The sequence below is a fragment of the Lactuca serriola genome, chromosome 7 (genome assembly GCF_051521515.1).
Source record: "Lactuca serriola cultivar US96UC23 chromosome 7, Lser_US96UC23_V15, whole genome shotgun sequence".
NCBI lineage: Eukaryota > Viridiplantae > Streptophyta > Magnoliopsida > Asterales > Asteraceae > Lactuca > Lactuca serriola.
The window spans coordinates 207,194,365-207,206,622 of NC_136414.1; the positions used below are offsets into that span (position 1 = coordinate 207,194,365).

Here is a 12,258-nt window from a genome sequence, read left to right on the forward strand (position 1 = left end):
GACTTCATAAAATTCGAGATGTCACTAGAGAAAGGGTAGATCAGGCTCGAGGAGAAAGGATGCTCTTGGGAGAGACAAAGTTTGGTTAGATGCATTGTATAAATTATTTTGATAGCAGAAAATGTGAAGTTAGGTGAGAGTGTTTGGTGGTAAAGTTGAATTCATAATAAAAATTATGGTTTAAAATAGTTGTAGAAAGAAAAAATAATAATTATAAGGGATAATGACTTGATAGGGTAAGATACTTTTTGAAATGTACACATTTAGTCCTTATTCTTTTTTTTTCTTGTAAAATAAACCCTTATACTTTATTAATATGTACACATTAGGTCCTTTTCACCGGATTCTACAGGTTTTGCTGACGTGGAAGGGTTTATTTTACAAAAAAAAAAATAAGGACTAAATGTGTACATTTCAAAAAGTATCTTACCCTATCAAGTCATTTTCCCTTTCTTTTATTTTGTTGAAATGAAATACCCAGGTGGCATCCACATATCCAAAACGAGATTTTTCCAACTTTTATTCATCATGAAAAAGAGGGAGAACCCCGATCTCCGGCGACTCCTTTGTGTGTTCCTACACATCACTGGTAGCAAGGAGGAATGATGGCAAAAACAATAAGGTCGAAGGGGGAGGCATGAGGAAGTAGAGACGGTAGTTGGCTGCGAGGAGCTGCTCTGGTAACCCCCTCGTCGATTCTTTCTTCTTTTCTGGTAACATATCTCAAAGATGGAGGCAAAGAGAGACAGATCAGAGAAACACAACAGGTAAAGGGTGTTTGACTGTTGTTGTTCGACCGGAAGGAAGAGAGACGAGAAAGAGAAGGGTCGCTGCCCTTTTCTTGTTGTTGGAGGATCACCCACCTCCGGTGACTAAGCTAATTAATTGCTATTTAGTGTCACTTATGCTTCCACATCAGCAAAACCTGTAGAATCCGGTGAAAATGATCTAATGTATACATATTAATAAAGTATAAGGGTTTATTTTACAAAAAAAATAATAATAATGACTAAATATGTACATTTCAAAAAGTATCTTACCATATCAAGTTATTTTCCCTAAAAGAAAATTTGTATATGACTGGTATATCAGGTATAGCCGGTCACAAGGACTGCATTGTTTTATAAGAGCTTATTTTACAAGAAAAAAAAAATAAGGACTAAATATGTACATTTCAAAAAGTATCTTATCCTATCAAGTCATTATCGCTAATTATAATTATACAAAATGTTAATTGAAATTTTCAAACCAAACGGTCATTTTGAAGAATTTAAAAGGTATAGATTAGATATCAATTTTAGAATATTTCATTGTTTTTTCGTGAATATCACGTTGCAAAAAAATAATTTATTTATTCTACACGTACATAACATAACCGTTGCACAAAATATTGTTGACCCGGTACACTCGAGATAAAGTCCAATACTATTATACTAATGAAATAAAACGAACCGACCTCTGTTTCTAACCGTTTGAACCCCATTTCCCCCCACCCCACCACCCACCTCCATAGATTCCCACCACCACCACCACCTCCCCCCAAAACCCCCAGATTTATCAGTAAATTCAGTCGATTGCCATTTCATCATATCTTCGCTTGCTCAATTGCTCAAAACGAATCAATTTATTTTGATTTTTTATGTTCATCATCATGAATCCAAGAAAGCACCTTGTTTTCTTGATGATCCTTTTCTTCAAATTCATATTATACAGAACAGTGGTGTCGTCTCAAGACATCACCTTCCACTTTTCTTCTCTATCTCTTCGGAACCTCACTCTCCTTGGTGATTCCTACCTCCGTAACGGCGTCGTGGGTCTCACTCGTGAAACCGGCGTCCCTTCCTCCTCCTCCGGCACCGTTATCTACAATAGCCCAATCCCATTCTTCGACCGGAGTACCAATTCCACAGCTTCTTTCTCCACGAGATTCTCTTTTACAATCAACAATGTCAACCGGGTGTCGTCCTTTGGTGACGGCATATCTTTCTTTCTTTCACCCGATAGCCAGACTCTCGGATCTCCCGGAGGGTACTTGGGTCTTGTTAATTCCTCACAGTTAACCAAAAACAAGTTTATCGCGATCGAATTTGATACCAGACTTGATTTGCACTTCAATGACCCGAACGAGAATCATGTGGGATTGGATATCGACAGTTTAAATTCGATCAAAACTGCCGATTGTGCATCTATTGGGATTGATTTAAAGAGTGGGAGTATGATTACGGCCTGGATTGATTACTGGAATGATGGAAAGAATCTGAAGGTGTTTTTGAGCGAATCGGCGTACAAACCAGTCAACCCGCTTTTAGATATTGATACAGATCTCTCGGAGTATCTTCAAGAAGTTATGTATCTAGGGTTTTCAGCATCAACAGAAGGGAGCACAGAAACACATTTCATTGAGAATTGGAGCTTCACATCGTTTGGTATCCGACACCTTAACCCTAGAATCACTAATCCTCACAATGTGACAGATAATACAGTCTCAAAGAATCCTGCCATCGACGTGCCCAACGATGCTACCAACAATAATAAGCATCACAAGAAGATGGGATTGGCTCTGGGGATTTTAGGTCCTGTATTTTTCTGTGCAGCTCTTGTGGTTTTCGGATACCTTTCTTTCAAGAAATGGAGGGGGACAAAAACAGACATGAACGTTCAAGCAGAGCTTCTAACAGGGCCCAAACAGTTCAGTTACAGAGAGCTTAAAATAGCCACAAATGGGTTCCATTCAAGTCGGATCATTGGGCATGGTGCTTTTGGGTCTGTTTACAAGGCATTCCTGGCATCCTCAGGTAATGCAGCAGCTGTGAAAAGATCAAAGCATTCTCATGAAGGGAAGACAGAGTTCCTAGCAGAGCTATCAATTATCGCATGTTTAAGGCACAAGAATCTTGTCCCACTTCAAGGGTGGTGTGTTGAAAAGGGCGAACTGTTACTTGTGTATGAGTTTATGCCTTATGGGAGCATTGACAAGGTGCTGTATCAAGACACAGAGCACTGGAGTTTCTTGAAATGGAACCATAGATACAATATTGCAATTGGGTTAGCCTCTGTTTTGACTTACCTTCATCAAGAATGTGAGCAACAAGTGATTCATAGAGACATTAAAGCCAGCAATGTGATGCTGGATGCAAATTTCAATGCAAGATTAGGCGATTTCGGGCTAGCCAGACTGATGGACCATGACAAAAGCCCTGTTTCAACTCTAACAGCTGGAACAATGGGGTATTTGGCCCCTGAATACCTTCAGTATGGAAAAGCCACTGATAAAACTGATGTTTTCAGCTATGGTGTGGTGGTGTTAGAAGTGTGTTGTGGGAGGAGGCCAATTGAGAGGGAATCCGACGGTCACAAAATGATCAATCTGGTTGATTGGGTGTGGGAATTGCACTCAAAAGGGGCAATCTGTGATGCAGTGGATAAACGCCTCAATAAAGAGTTTGATGTGGAGGAGGTTAGGAGGCTTTTGGTGGTGGGGCTAAGCTGTGCAAATCCAGATAGTGAAAAGAGGCCTTCCATGAGGAGAGTGTTTCAGATACTTAACAACGAGGCTGATGAAATCAAGGTGCCTAAAGTGAAACCCATGTTAAGTTTTTCAAGTAGCTTACCATTGAGTCTTGAGGATATTGTCTCGTCTTCGGATGCTGAAGAAGAAGAAGAAGAAGAAGAAGATAGGGTGCCTGAAATCAGAATCGATTCATCTCAAGCGTAGGTCTAGAGATTTTGGTGTTTCAGTTAGTAGCTTGAAATTGATGCGTTTTGTTTTGTTGTGACATGTATATAATATTTGCTAGACATGTATATGACTATCATACTTGAATGTTGTTGGCTGGATTATTAAGAATACATAGTGGACATACATGGGTCTAAGTTATAAGGAAATTTTAAGAAACTAAAATGCTTCAACTCGAATGATTTCATTGTCACTACTCTACTTGCTGCTGCCATATTTTGTTGAATGGTTTCTTAACATCATCTTCATCTTCACCTCCATCCCTTTTCTTCAACTATGTGAAACTAATCTTCCCGTGTCTGCCTCATGCAAAATGAACAACAAAAAATGTTAATTGACGGAATTGCAATGTTGATTCAAAACAAAACATCATCATACATCAAACATAAATACTTAATTGATGGAATTGCAATGTTGGAAGAGGTTGAAGAAGATGATGCCCGCAACTGCTAGTTCTTCATGTTGGGATTCAACAAAACAATTTAAACAACTTCATACAAAATGATAAATGATTCCAGTAACACTCGTTGAAAAACTGTAAAATCGGAACACAGTGTTTAATGTGGTTCGGTCTAATCTGACCTACATCCACGGGCAAACAAGAGTGAGAGGTTTTTATTATCACAAAGAAAATTACAACCATACAAGGTTAAACTACAATTGTAATTTGATCACTCACTATATGGTATCACTTGTATTTTTTACTGCAAACAAATAAATAAATAAATAAATAAAAACTGCACTTAAGAAACTACCTCACTCTGTATTTGTATTTTCTATATGGTGTATCTTGTTTGTTGCTATTGAGATGTGTCGCTCACACTTTGCTATATATAGAGATATATATAGAGGCATGTGTCTAACTATTGAGAAGAACATACATATATACATGTATATGTGCATTTGTTATAATAACTTTAGGAGTAATCAAAGGCAAGAGTCTTCAACTACTCCACCTAACAAGTAATGTTACTGCTACGTTGGCTTTCATGCCGTCACACATGCAGAACTAACAATCTCCCGCTTGAAGGCTTGAATAACTTAGTCTTTCACTACCATCCAAAGCTTGCAACATTCCTTAATAATTTTCTCTTTCTCACTCGTTTTCTATCGTGCTCCCTTTCCTCAAACTTCTAGAAGGCCAGCTAAAGCTATAAAAAGCTTCAACTTCTCAGTGGTAACCATCTTGGTGAACATATCTGCTAGATTCTTCGTTCCAAGGATTTTCTTCAGAATCAGAGTTCCATCATTAATTAACTTTCGAATGAAATGGTAACTCATCTGAATGTGTTTTGTTGTAGTGTGAAACACCAGATTCTTATCTAAGTAAGTTTCATTCTGGTTGTCACAATGCAATACATGCACAATCCTCCAGTTGCATTCCAAGTTCTGATAGGAAGCTTTTCAACCATATAATATATTTGGTTGCTTCTACAATAGCCATACACTCTGCTTCTGTAGTTGAGGAAGCATGTAACATCCGGATTTCCAGGTATAATACTTTATGTATTTTATTTTGAGACATGTGGAGTGACTCGACGAGTTGGTGCCTCAGCTCGTCGAGTAGAGTCACGACTGGTGACGTGGATTAATGAATGAATTCGACAAGTCCGTGAGCCGATTCGTCGAGTCAGCACTGTTGAAGGAAACCCTAATTTCTCGGGCTTGTTGCCTATTTAAAGGCCCTTATGGCCTCCCTTTGTGGCCACCTTCCCAAGAGAGAAACCCTAACCTGTCTTTTCGTTGTGTAGAGAAAGAGAGAGAGAGTACGTTTTGAGCATTCTTGTGCATTTTGGAGGAAAGATTGGAAGAGTTTGGTGGATCTAATCAAGAGAAGGCTATGGATCTTGCATTCTTCTGTCATTAGCTTTTCTTCTAAGGTAAAAAGCTCTTACCTTGGCCACATAACTGTTAGATCTCATTTTGGGGAGTTTCTAGGGTTTTCTCCCAAATCATCTTGTGCCTTTGAGTTATTTGAACATGGTTGAGGTTAGAACCTCAGATCTGGACCAGAGGAAGTCTTAAGAGTCCAAAGATTCGAGCTTTATTGAGCTGGAGGCAAGCTCATGTGCATTTAACCTTTCTTGGGGCTTGTATTGGCATTATGGAGCATATATGCCATACATGAACGTAAAGATCGTGTAACGCCCGTGTTTCTAGGCTAGGCATTAATGATGATGTAATAGTCTAGGTTAACCTTTGTAAACCGTTGTGAAATAATAGAAATGTATTATTCAAGTGTTATGTGTTTTATGCTTAATTGTGTAACTTAAATGAATTAAGAACAAGAATAAGCATAATAATAATATATTAGATAAACCCAATATCTATGAAGGAAGTTGTAGTGGTCGTGATGAGGATCCCGAAATTATATAGAATGCCGAAATCCGAGTTATAACGAAGAAGTTATGACATGTTGAAGTTTCGCGACAGAACCGGTACGACACTGCATGACGTAAATAGTAAGTTTATGATAGTGAGATAATTAGCCTTAGTGATCTAAACGAAAGTCGTAGAATACGTTAAACCGAGAGTGTGCATAAAAAGAACGTCCAAATCTGACTTCGTATGGGGAACTTATGATTTTTCGAAGTTTCGACTTAGCAGTATGCAGCCCAAAGTTCGAATATGAGATCAAGTGATTTCTAGCTGAAACAATCTAAACGAGAATCGAAGATCTCGTCTATAGTAATCCAACGGTAAAAAGACAGACAAAAACGGACGTCGGATAAAGGAGTTATGAATTTCTAACGGAGTTTTCCTGTCTCGACCTACTAAAAATAATATTATAAAAGTTAAACTCAAAATTAGCCGACGGAGTCTAAACGAGAGTTGTAGAGCATAATCTCACCTACGCGTGGATATAAAGAATGTCGAAAACGAAGCTTGTATGCGAAAGATATAAATTTATGAAGTTCGGGGCACGAACTTCCACCTGTGTCAGAGCTCACGACGTGAGCACAGTGTTCACGACGTGAGCAAGTGATGGACGTCTTCCAGGGCAAGTGGCCATGATGAACGCAATGACATCTTAGAGCTCACGACGTGAGCATAAGTGGCTCACGACGTGAGCATTGGTTTTCAGCTTCCTATAAATAGAAAGCAAGGCCAGCCGTTTAGGGTTGCTAATCTCTTCTCTCTCACTCCATATTACCTCGATTTACATGCAAGTTATACCCCCGAAGCCCCGGTATCATCCCGACACCCGAAGCAAGTACCGAAGCTCTGAAGATCCCGAGAAGAAAAGAGTTTCCGAACCGAAGCTCTGCCCACGAGAAGCTCGGTGTGTGAAGATATCCCAGATTCATCGAAGAGTTACTACTTTTAGAGCCGTAGTGCTGTCCGGTAATAATCTTATAAAGTGAGTGCGTAGTCCCTTTCATATACATGATTTAATACAAGTATCGATTGAATGTATTCGGTATATGTTCTATGTGAGTGTATCATTGTTATCTTCTAAACGCATAGATGTGATTTATTCTCTATGAAATACGAGTTATGTGTATATGTATCATCTGTTATTTGGATTGAGTATGAATAAACATGCAATACGGATTTTAAACTATGTATAAAACAAGTATATTTTATCTACAAATATGTTGGGTAGAACATGGGTAGATAGTGATGTGTGATGAAATAAAAATGATGAGAGGCCTCGATGTGATTGTGATCTAGTCGTCCAACAGAATATAGATGACGACCACAAACTTTTCTAGGCAGTTCAGTGGAACGTTGGCATGCTCATAACATGTAGATGTAGTGAACTTGGGTGTTCATTTTATGTATTCTATCCCCTCATGGTTGCCTTAGGACATTCATTGCTGAGGAAACCCCTTTGCAGTAGTGTTCGTCCCGATGAAAATCCTAGATTAGGTCCCTTGTAATAGTTGTTGTCATGGGGACGTAAAGTGAGGATAACGGGAATGGGTAATCGGGTTATTGTTGGTTGGTGAAATTAAATATAACTATTTATTGTGGGTTGAAAACACTATATGCTCACCAGCCTCCCAAGCCTGACCCACTTAGTTTCTTTGTATTACAGGTAGTGGTGCGAGAGCATAAGTTGGAGAACTTGTGAAGATGTTTTGTTTATAGACCAGTAGTTGTATATAACTATGTAAGGTCTTTGTTTTATTGTTTATGCTTTTGTGTCTGTATTGGAACATGACATCCCAAGTTTTGATATATAATGAAAACACATTTCTTTAAGAAATGCTTTGATAAACTTTATTTTATCATGTATTGTTTTGGGGAAAAATTCCGTAACTCTTTTAAATCAATGGATTTACTCTGAAATTATTTTAAAAGCATAAATGAAACCCGTCTTTTCTGGCCGTGATTTTGGGGATGTCACAGATCGAAGCTTTACGTGACATTCAAGCCTAGGGAGTCTAGGTCTAGTGTTTGGAGTGATAGATCTGTCCAAAAACGTCTGAATGGAAATATGGACTGGATGGACTCGCCGAGTCCATGTGCAGACTCGACGAGTCAATTAGGGTGTACTCGATAAAGTCTGAATACACTGTAACTCGATGAGTAGACGAGTCTACTCGGCGAGTAGAGTTGGTTTTCATAAGGCCTCTGACAGAACGAGGGTACTCGACGAGTCCTCCCGGTGGACTCGACGAGTTGAGTCAACATGGACTGTTGACTCAAGTTGACTTCCGTTAACTTTTGGAGTTTAGACCAACTATGAGTAATGGAGACCCTGGAGGGGTAGAATAGTCTTTTACCCTTACCAAGAGTTAGAGAGTGGTTAGTAGGAGCTTATTAGAATAATTGGTCTAATTAGAGATAATCACCATATGTATTAGGCGGAGGCTGTTTCGGTGATTCGTGTACGAGGTGTACTAGCTTGCTTACTTTGAGGTGAGTCTTTTTACTATACTTTACCTAGAGTGGTAGCTATGTGTGACCAGAGGGTCTTACGTGCTTGCTTGAGTTATGAATGTTTGTGTGATATGTATTGTATGCTACATTATTTGTTGCTTAGAACGGACCGGAGGGTCCAACGAACTATGAGGCCGGAGGGTTCTCAATCAGACCGGACCAGAGGGTCCAACGAGCTGTGGGACTGGAGGGTCCCACTGAGACACATTGACCAATAGGGTCTTCCAGAGCTATAGCCTCAAGTGGCTAACTATTTGTACGTGGTATTTTGAGGAACTCACTAAGCATTCGTGCTTACCGTGTTATGTGTTTATGTGTTTCAGGTACTTCCGAGGATCGCGGGAAGGCACCGAATTGATTGTACACACACCCACCGAGTCGGAGTTATATGTTTTATGGATCCTGGATTGTGATAAATACTTTTAAAAACTATATTGTTGATAGATAATTGGTGCTTTGAGAAATATGATATGTTTTTTTATTATAATTAAAAAGGAAAATTTTGTTTGAAACTTTACGCTGTTACAAAGCAACACTCTTCTGTAACCTAGACATCCAACTAATTATTGTACCTCTGATGGTGAATACATAACATGTTGTGCTTTTACCCGAATCCAGATATCCGCCCAAATGTGCATCGACGAACCCTTCTAAGACCACCCATTTTCTTCTAATGCATATGGCAACCACAACTTTGTTCCTTTCAAGTAGCGTAACAACTACTTTAATCCCTCCTAATGATCTCTTCTTGGATTCAACATGAAATTGCTCACAACACCCACTGCCTGATAATATCTAGTTTGGTTCATACCATAATATACATCAAGCTACCAACTATAGATGTGTAGGGAACTTCAGTCATATGTTCCTTGTCTTCTTCTAATTTTGGGTATTGGTTCTTTGAGAGTCTCAACTGATTACCCAAAGATTTACTTCTAGCTCTAGCATTTGTTATGCTGAACTTCTCTAAAACTTTCTTGATGTACCTTGCATGTGAGTTGTAGTGTATTGGTAAGTCTATTCTTGGCTATGCTCATGCATAAAATTTGCTTAGCAGCCCCTAGTTCATTCATCTCGAACTCTTTAGATAAGTACTTCATAAGATTGTTCATTTCCTACATGTCTGATCCAGTGATCAATATGTTATCAATATACAATAACATGATGATATATGAGGAGCTGAATTTCGTTAGGTAACAACAATGATCCATCTCACATCTGTGATAACCACTCCTTTGCATGGATATATTGAACTTCAAATACCATTGTCTTGGAGCTTGCTTCAATCCATACAAAATTTTCTTTAACTTCCACACCATATTTTCCTTAACAAATATAGTAAAACCCTATGGTTATGCCATGTAGATGTCTTCTTTCAGGTCACCATGGAGAAAAGTTGTCTTTGAAGGGTTTTGAGCATTCTAACACTCCTATGGTGTACATGCAACCCTATAAACCTTGGATCTATGTTTTCTCTATTATACATTCAAATATTCAATATTCCAAGGTTTTATCCTAACTAGCATAATATGAAGCAACTATACTACAAAAACCTAGTTAGATAACATACCTTTTGATGTGGCTTGAAGTCTTGAACTTTAAGAGCTTAGCCCCAATAGTGTGGAAGCCTCAAGTGGAATCACAAATCACCAAAACCACCTTGGAAAACTTGAGAGAATAGAATGCACACCAGAAATCAGCCCACTCTTGTATCGTCACACACTAGTCCTATTTCATGTGTCAAAGACCTATTTATATAATATGGAGGATTAGGGTTACATTCATGTAAACCCTAATACCCATGACCTTTAATTTCCATATGATCCATGGGTTAAAAACTCCATGGACTATCCATGAAAGCTTAGCCCAACCTAAATGAACTTGGCCCATGCTATATATATAAGAGTCCATATTTAATTAGTTCCTTTTTTATCACTATATTACTTCTAAATTAATTCTTGATCAATACTAATTAAATAATATTATTCCATATTAATATATTAGAACTTATAATATATTAATATAAATCATAAGCATACTATTCTCAAAAGACTGTCCATATAAATTGTTTAGGTGAAGCGCAACGCAAATGGACCATGCTACTCTCGGGTCGAATACATACCTATAATAGTTATGGGCTTAGAAATCTAGTCCAATAGTCTCCCACTTGGATAAGTATAAAACTATTATTGCATATGACTCCAAGATCCCGACTAGCAATTGTAGCTCTTAAAACCATTGTCAAACTCTGACCTAGTCAATGACTTGTCCATTAGATAAGGTATCATATATTCCTCCATTCTAGATATAATATGGACTGAGACATGGATTATAATCGTTCTCTCTGTCCATTTGTTGTTTCCTGATTTCCGATTTATGATGACTGACTAATTGAACAAATCAAACCAGTCTAGGCTTGTCCAAGCACTTAGGGGTGTCATGACTAAATCATCGAGTGGCCCACAGAGATCGCTTTTATCCCTCCAAGGGTAAAAGGAATGGATAAACTTCGACTCATATGCTTGTACTAACCACTTGTTGAATCATACACAAAGGCATGTTTTATAACATCAAGTAATTGATGTGTTTTCATGCAATCAATGTATAACCAACTCATAGTCAACAAGTCATATCTATAGGTTTGAAGAATATAAGATATTATCGTCTCATGATCACTCGTGATAAAATCCATGAAGTGATTCAAATGAGCATGGGTTTAATCCAATACTCGAATCTTATTCCAGGAGCACTCATGAATTTTTTAGCAACTCTTGCTATGTCCAACACCTTAGACATCTACAAGCGAACTTTATGACAGTCTTGATTCATATCTACTTCCAACATATGACTGACTGTGGAGAATTTGAATAACTTAATTATTCGGGAAGTCAAAACATGCAAAGTGAAACACAAGAATAATACTAATCTTATATGGCCCCAAGCACCTTTGAGAGTAAATAAAACACCTTTTAATTAAACACCATATTGATTACTCATTATTCATTATATAATGTTTCGAATTTATCAAATTAATACTTGAATCAAAACAATAGTTATGCCATACACCAAGTATGCGCCCTGTGTTTGTCTATGATCCTTACTTTGTGGAATAGATCAATTGAACATAATTCCAATGATTCGCATTTCACAATCCCAAATCCTTATCGTAAATGTAAGAATTCCAAATTCCTACCATTTACCAAAATCTGTTAGATTTTAAACTTATATGCACTGATCCTCTTGTAATGATTATGCACAAAGTCACAAAGACTTGTCACCAGTCATTATAGAGTTTTCCAATGGAGATCAAATCCATGGAAACGAAGTCTCATATTCAAAGTACATTGCTTTGAACATCCTTCTTGTATTAATTTTTCTAATCTTAAACATATTGAATAACGTCCACCTATGGAAACATTTCCATATTCCCATTTTGACTATCATTTCTGAACAAGAGTTGCCTCCTTTCAGAATATGTCAATATGGTCCTTCCAAAATTAACACTATAATTCCAAATGTCCCTGAGCAACCAATCTTTGGCAAACCTTAGATTGTCCTCGACAATTGCTTAATCATTTTAGTCATATCCAATTCTAGATCTTTTCCCCTCTTAATGCCCCCATGCATTTGTA

General features: G+C 37.9%; 1 protein-coding gene across 1 annotated transcript; it reads left to right on the forward strand.

Moving 5' to 3' along the window:
* Positions 1-1,486: 1,486 nt before the first annotated feature.
* LOC145063215 (Concanavalin A-like lectin protein kinase family protein) lies at positions 1,487-3,915 on the forward strand. The gene has a single exon (XM_079010807.1). It carries the CDS (start codon positions 1,640-1,642, stop codon positions 3,713-3,715), a length of 2,076 nt encoding a protein of 691 aa, XP_078866933.1. The 5' UTR covers positions 1,487-1,639; the 3' UTR covers positions 3,716-3,915.
* The last annotated feature ends 8,343 nt before the right edge of the window (positions 3,916-12,258 follow it).

Coding starts and splice junctions, on each gene's coding strand:
- LOC145063215 (XM_079010807.1), top strand. CDS start 1,640: ATGTTCATCATCATGAATCCAAGAAAGCACCTTGTTTTCTTGATGATC.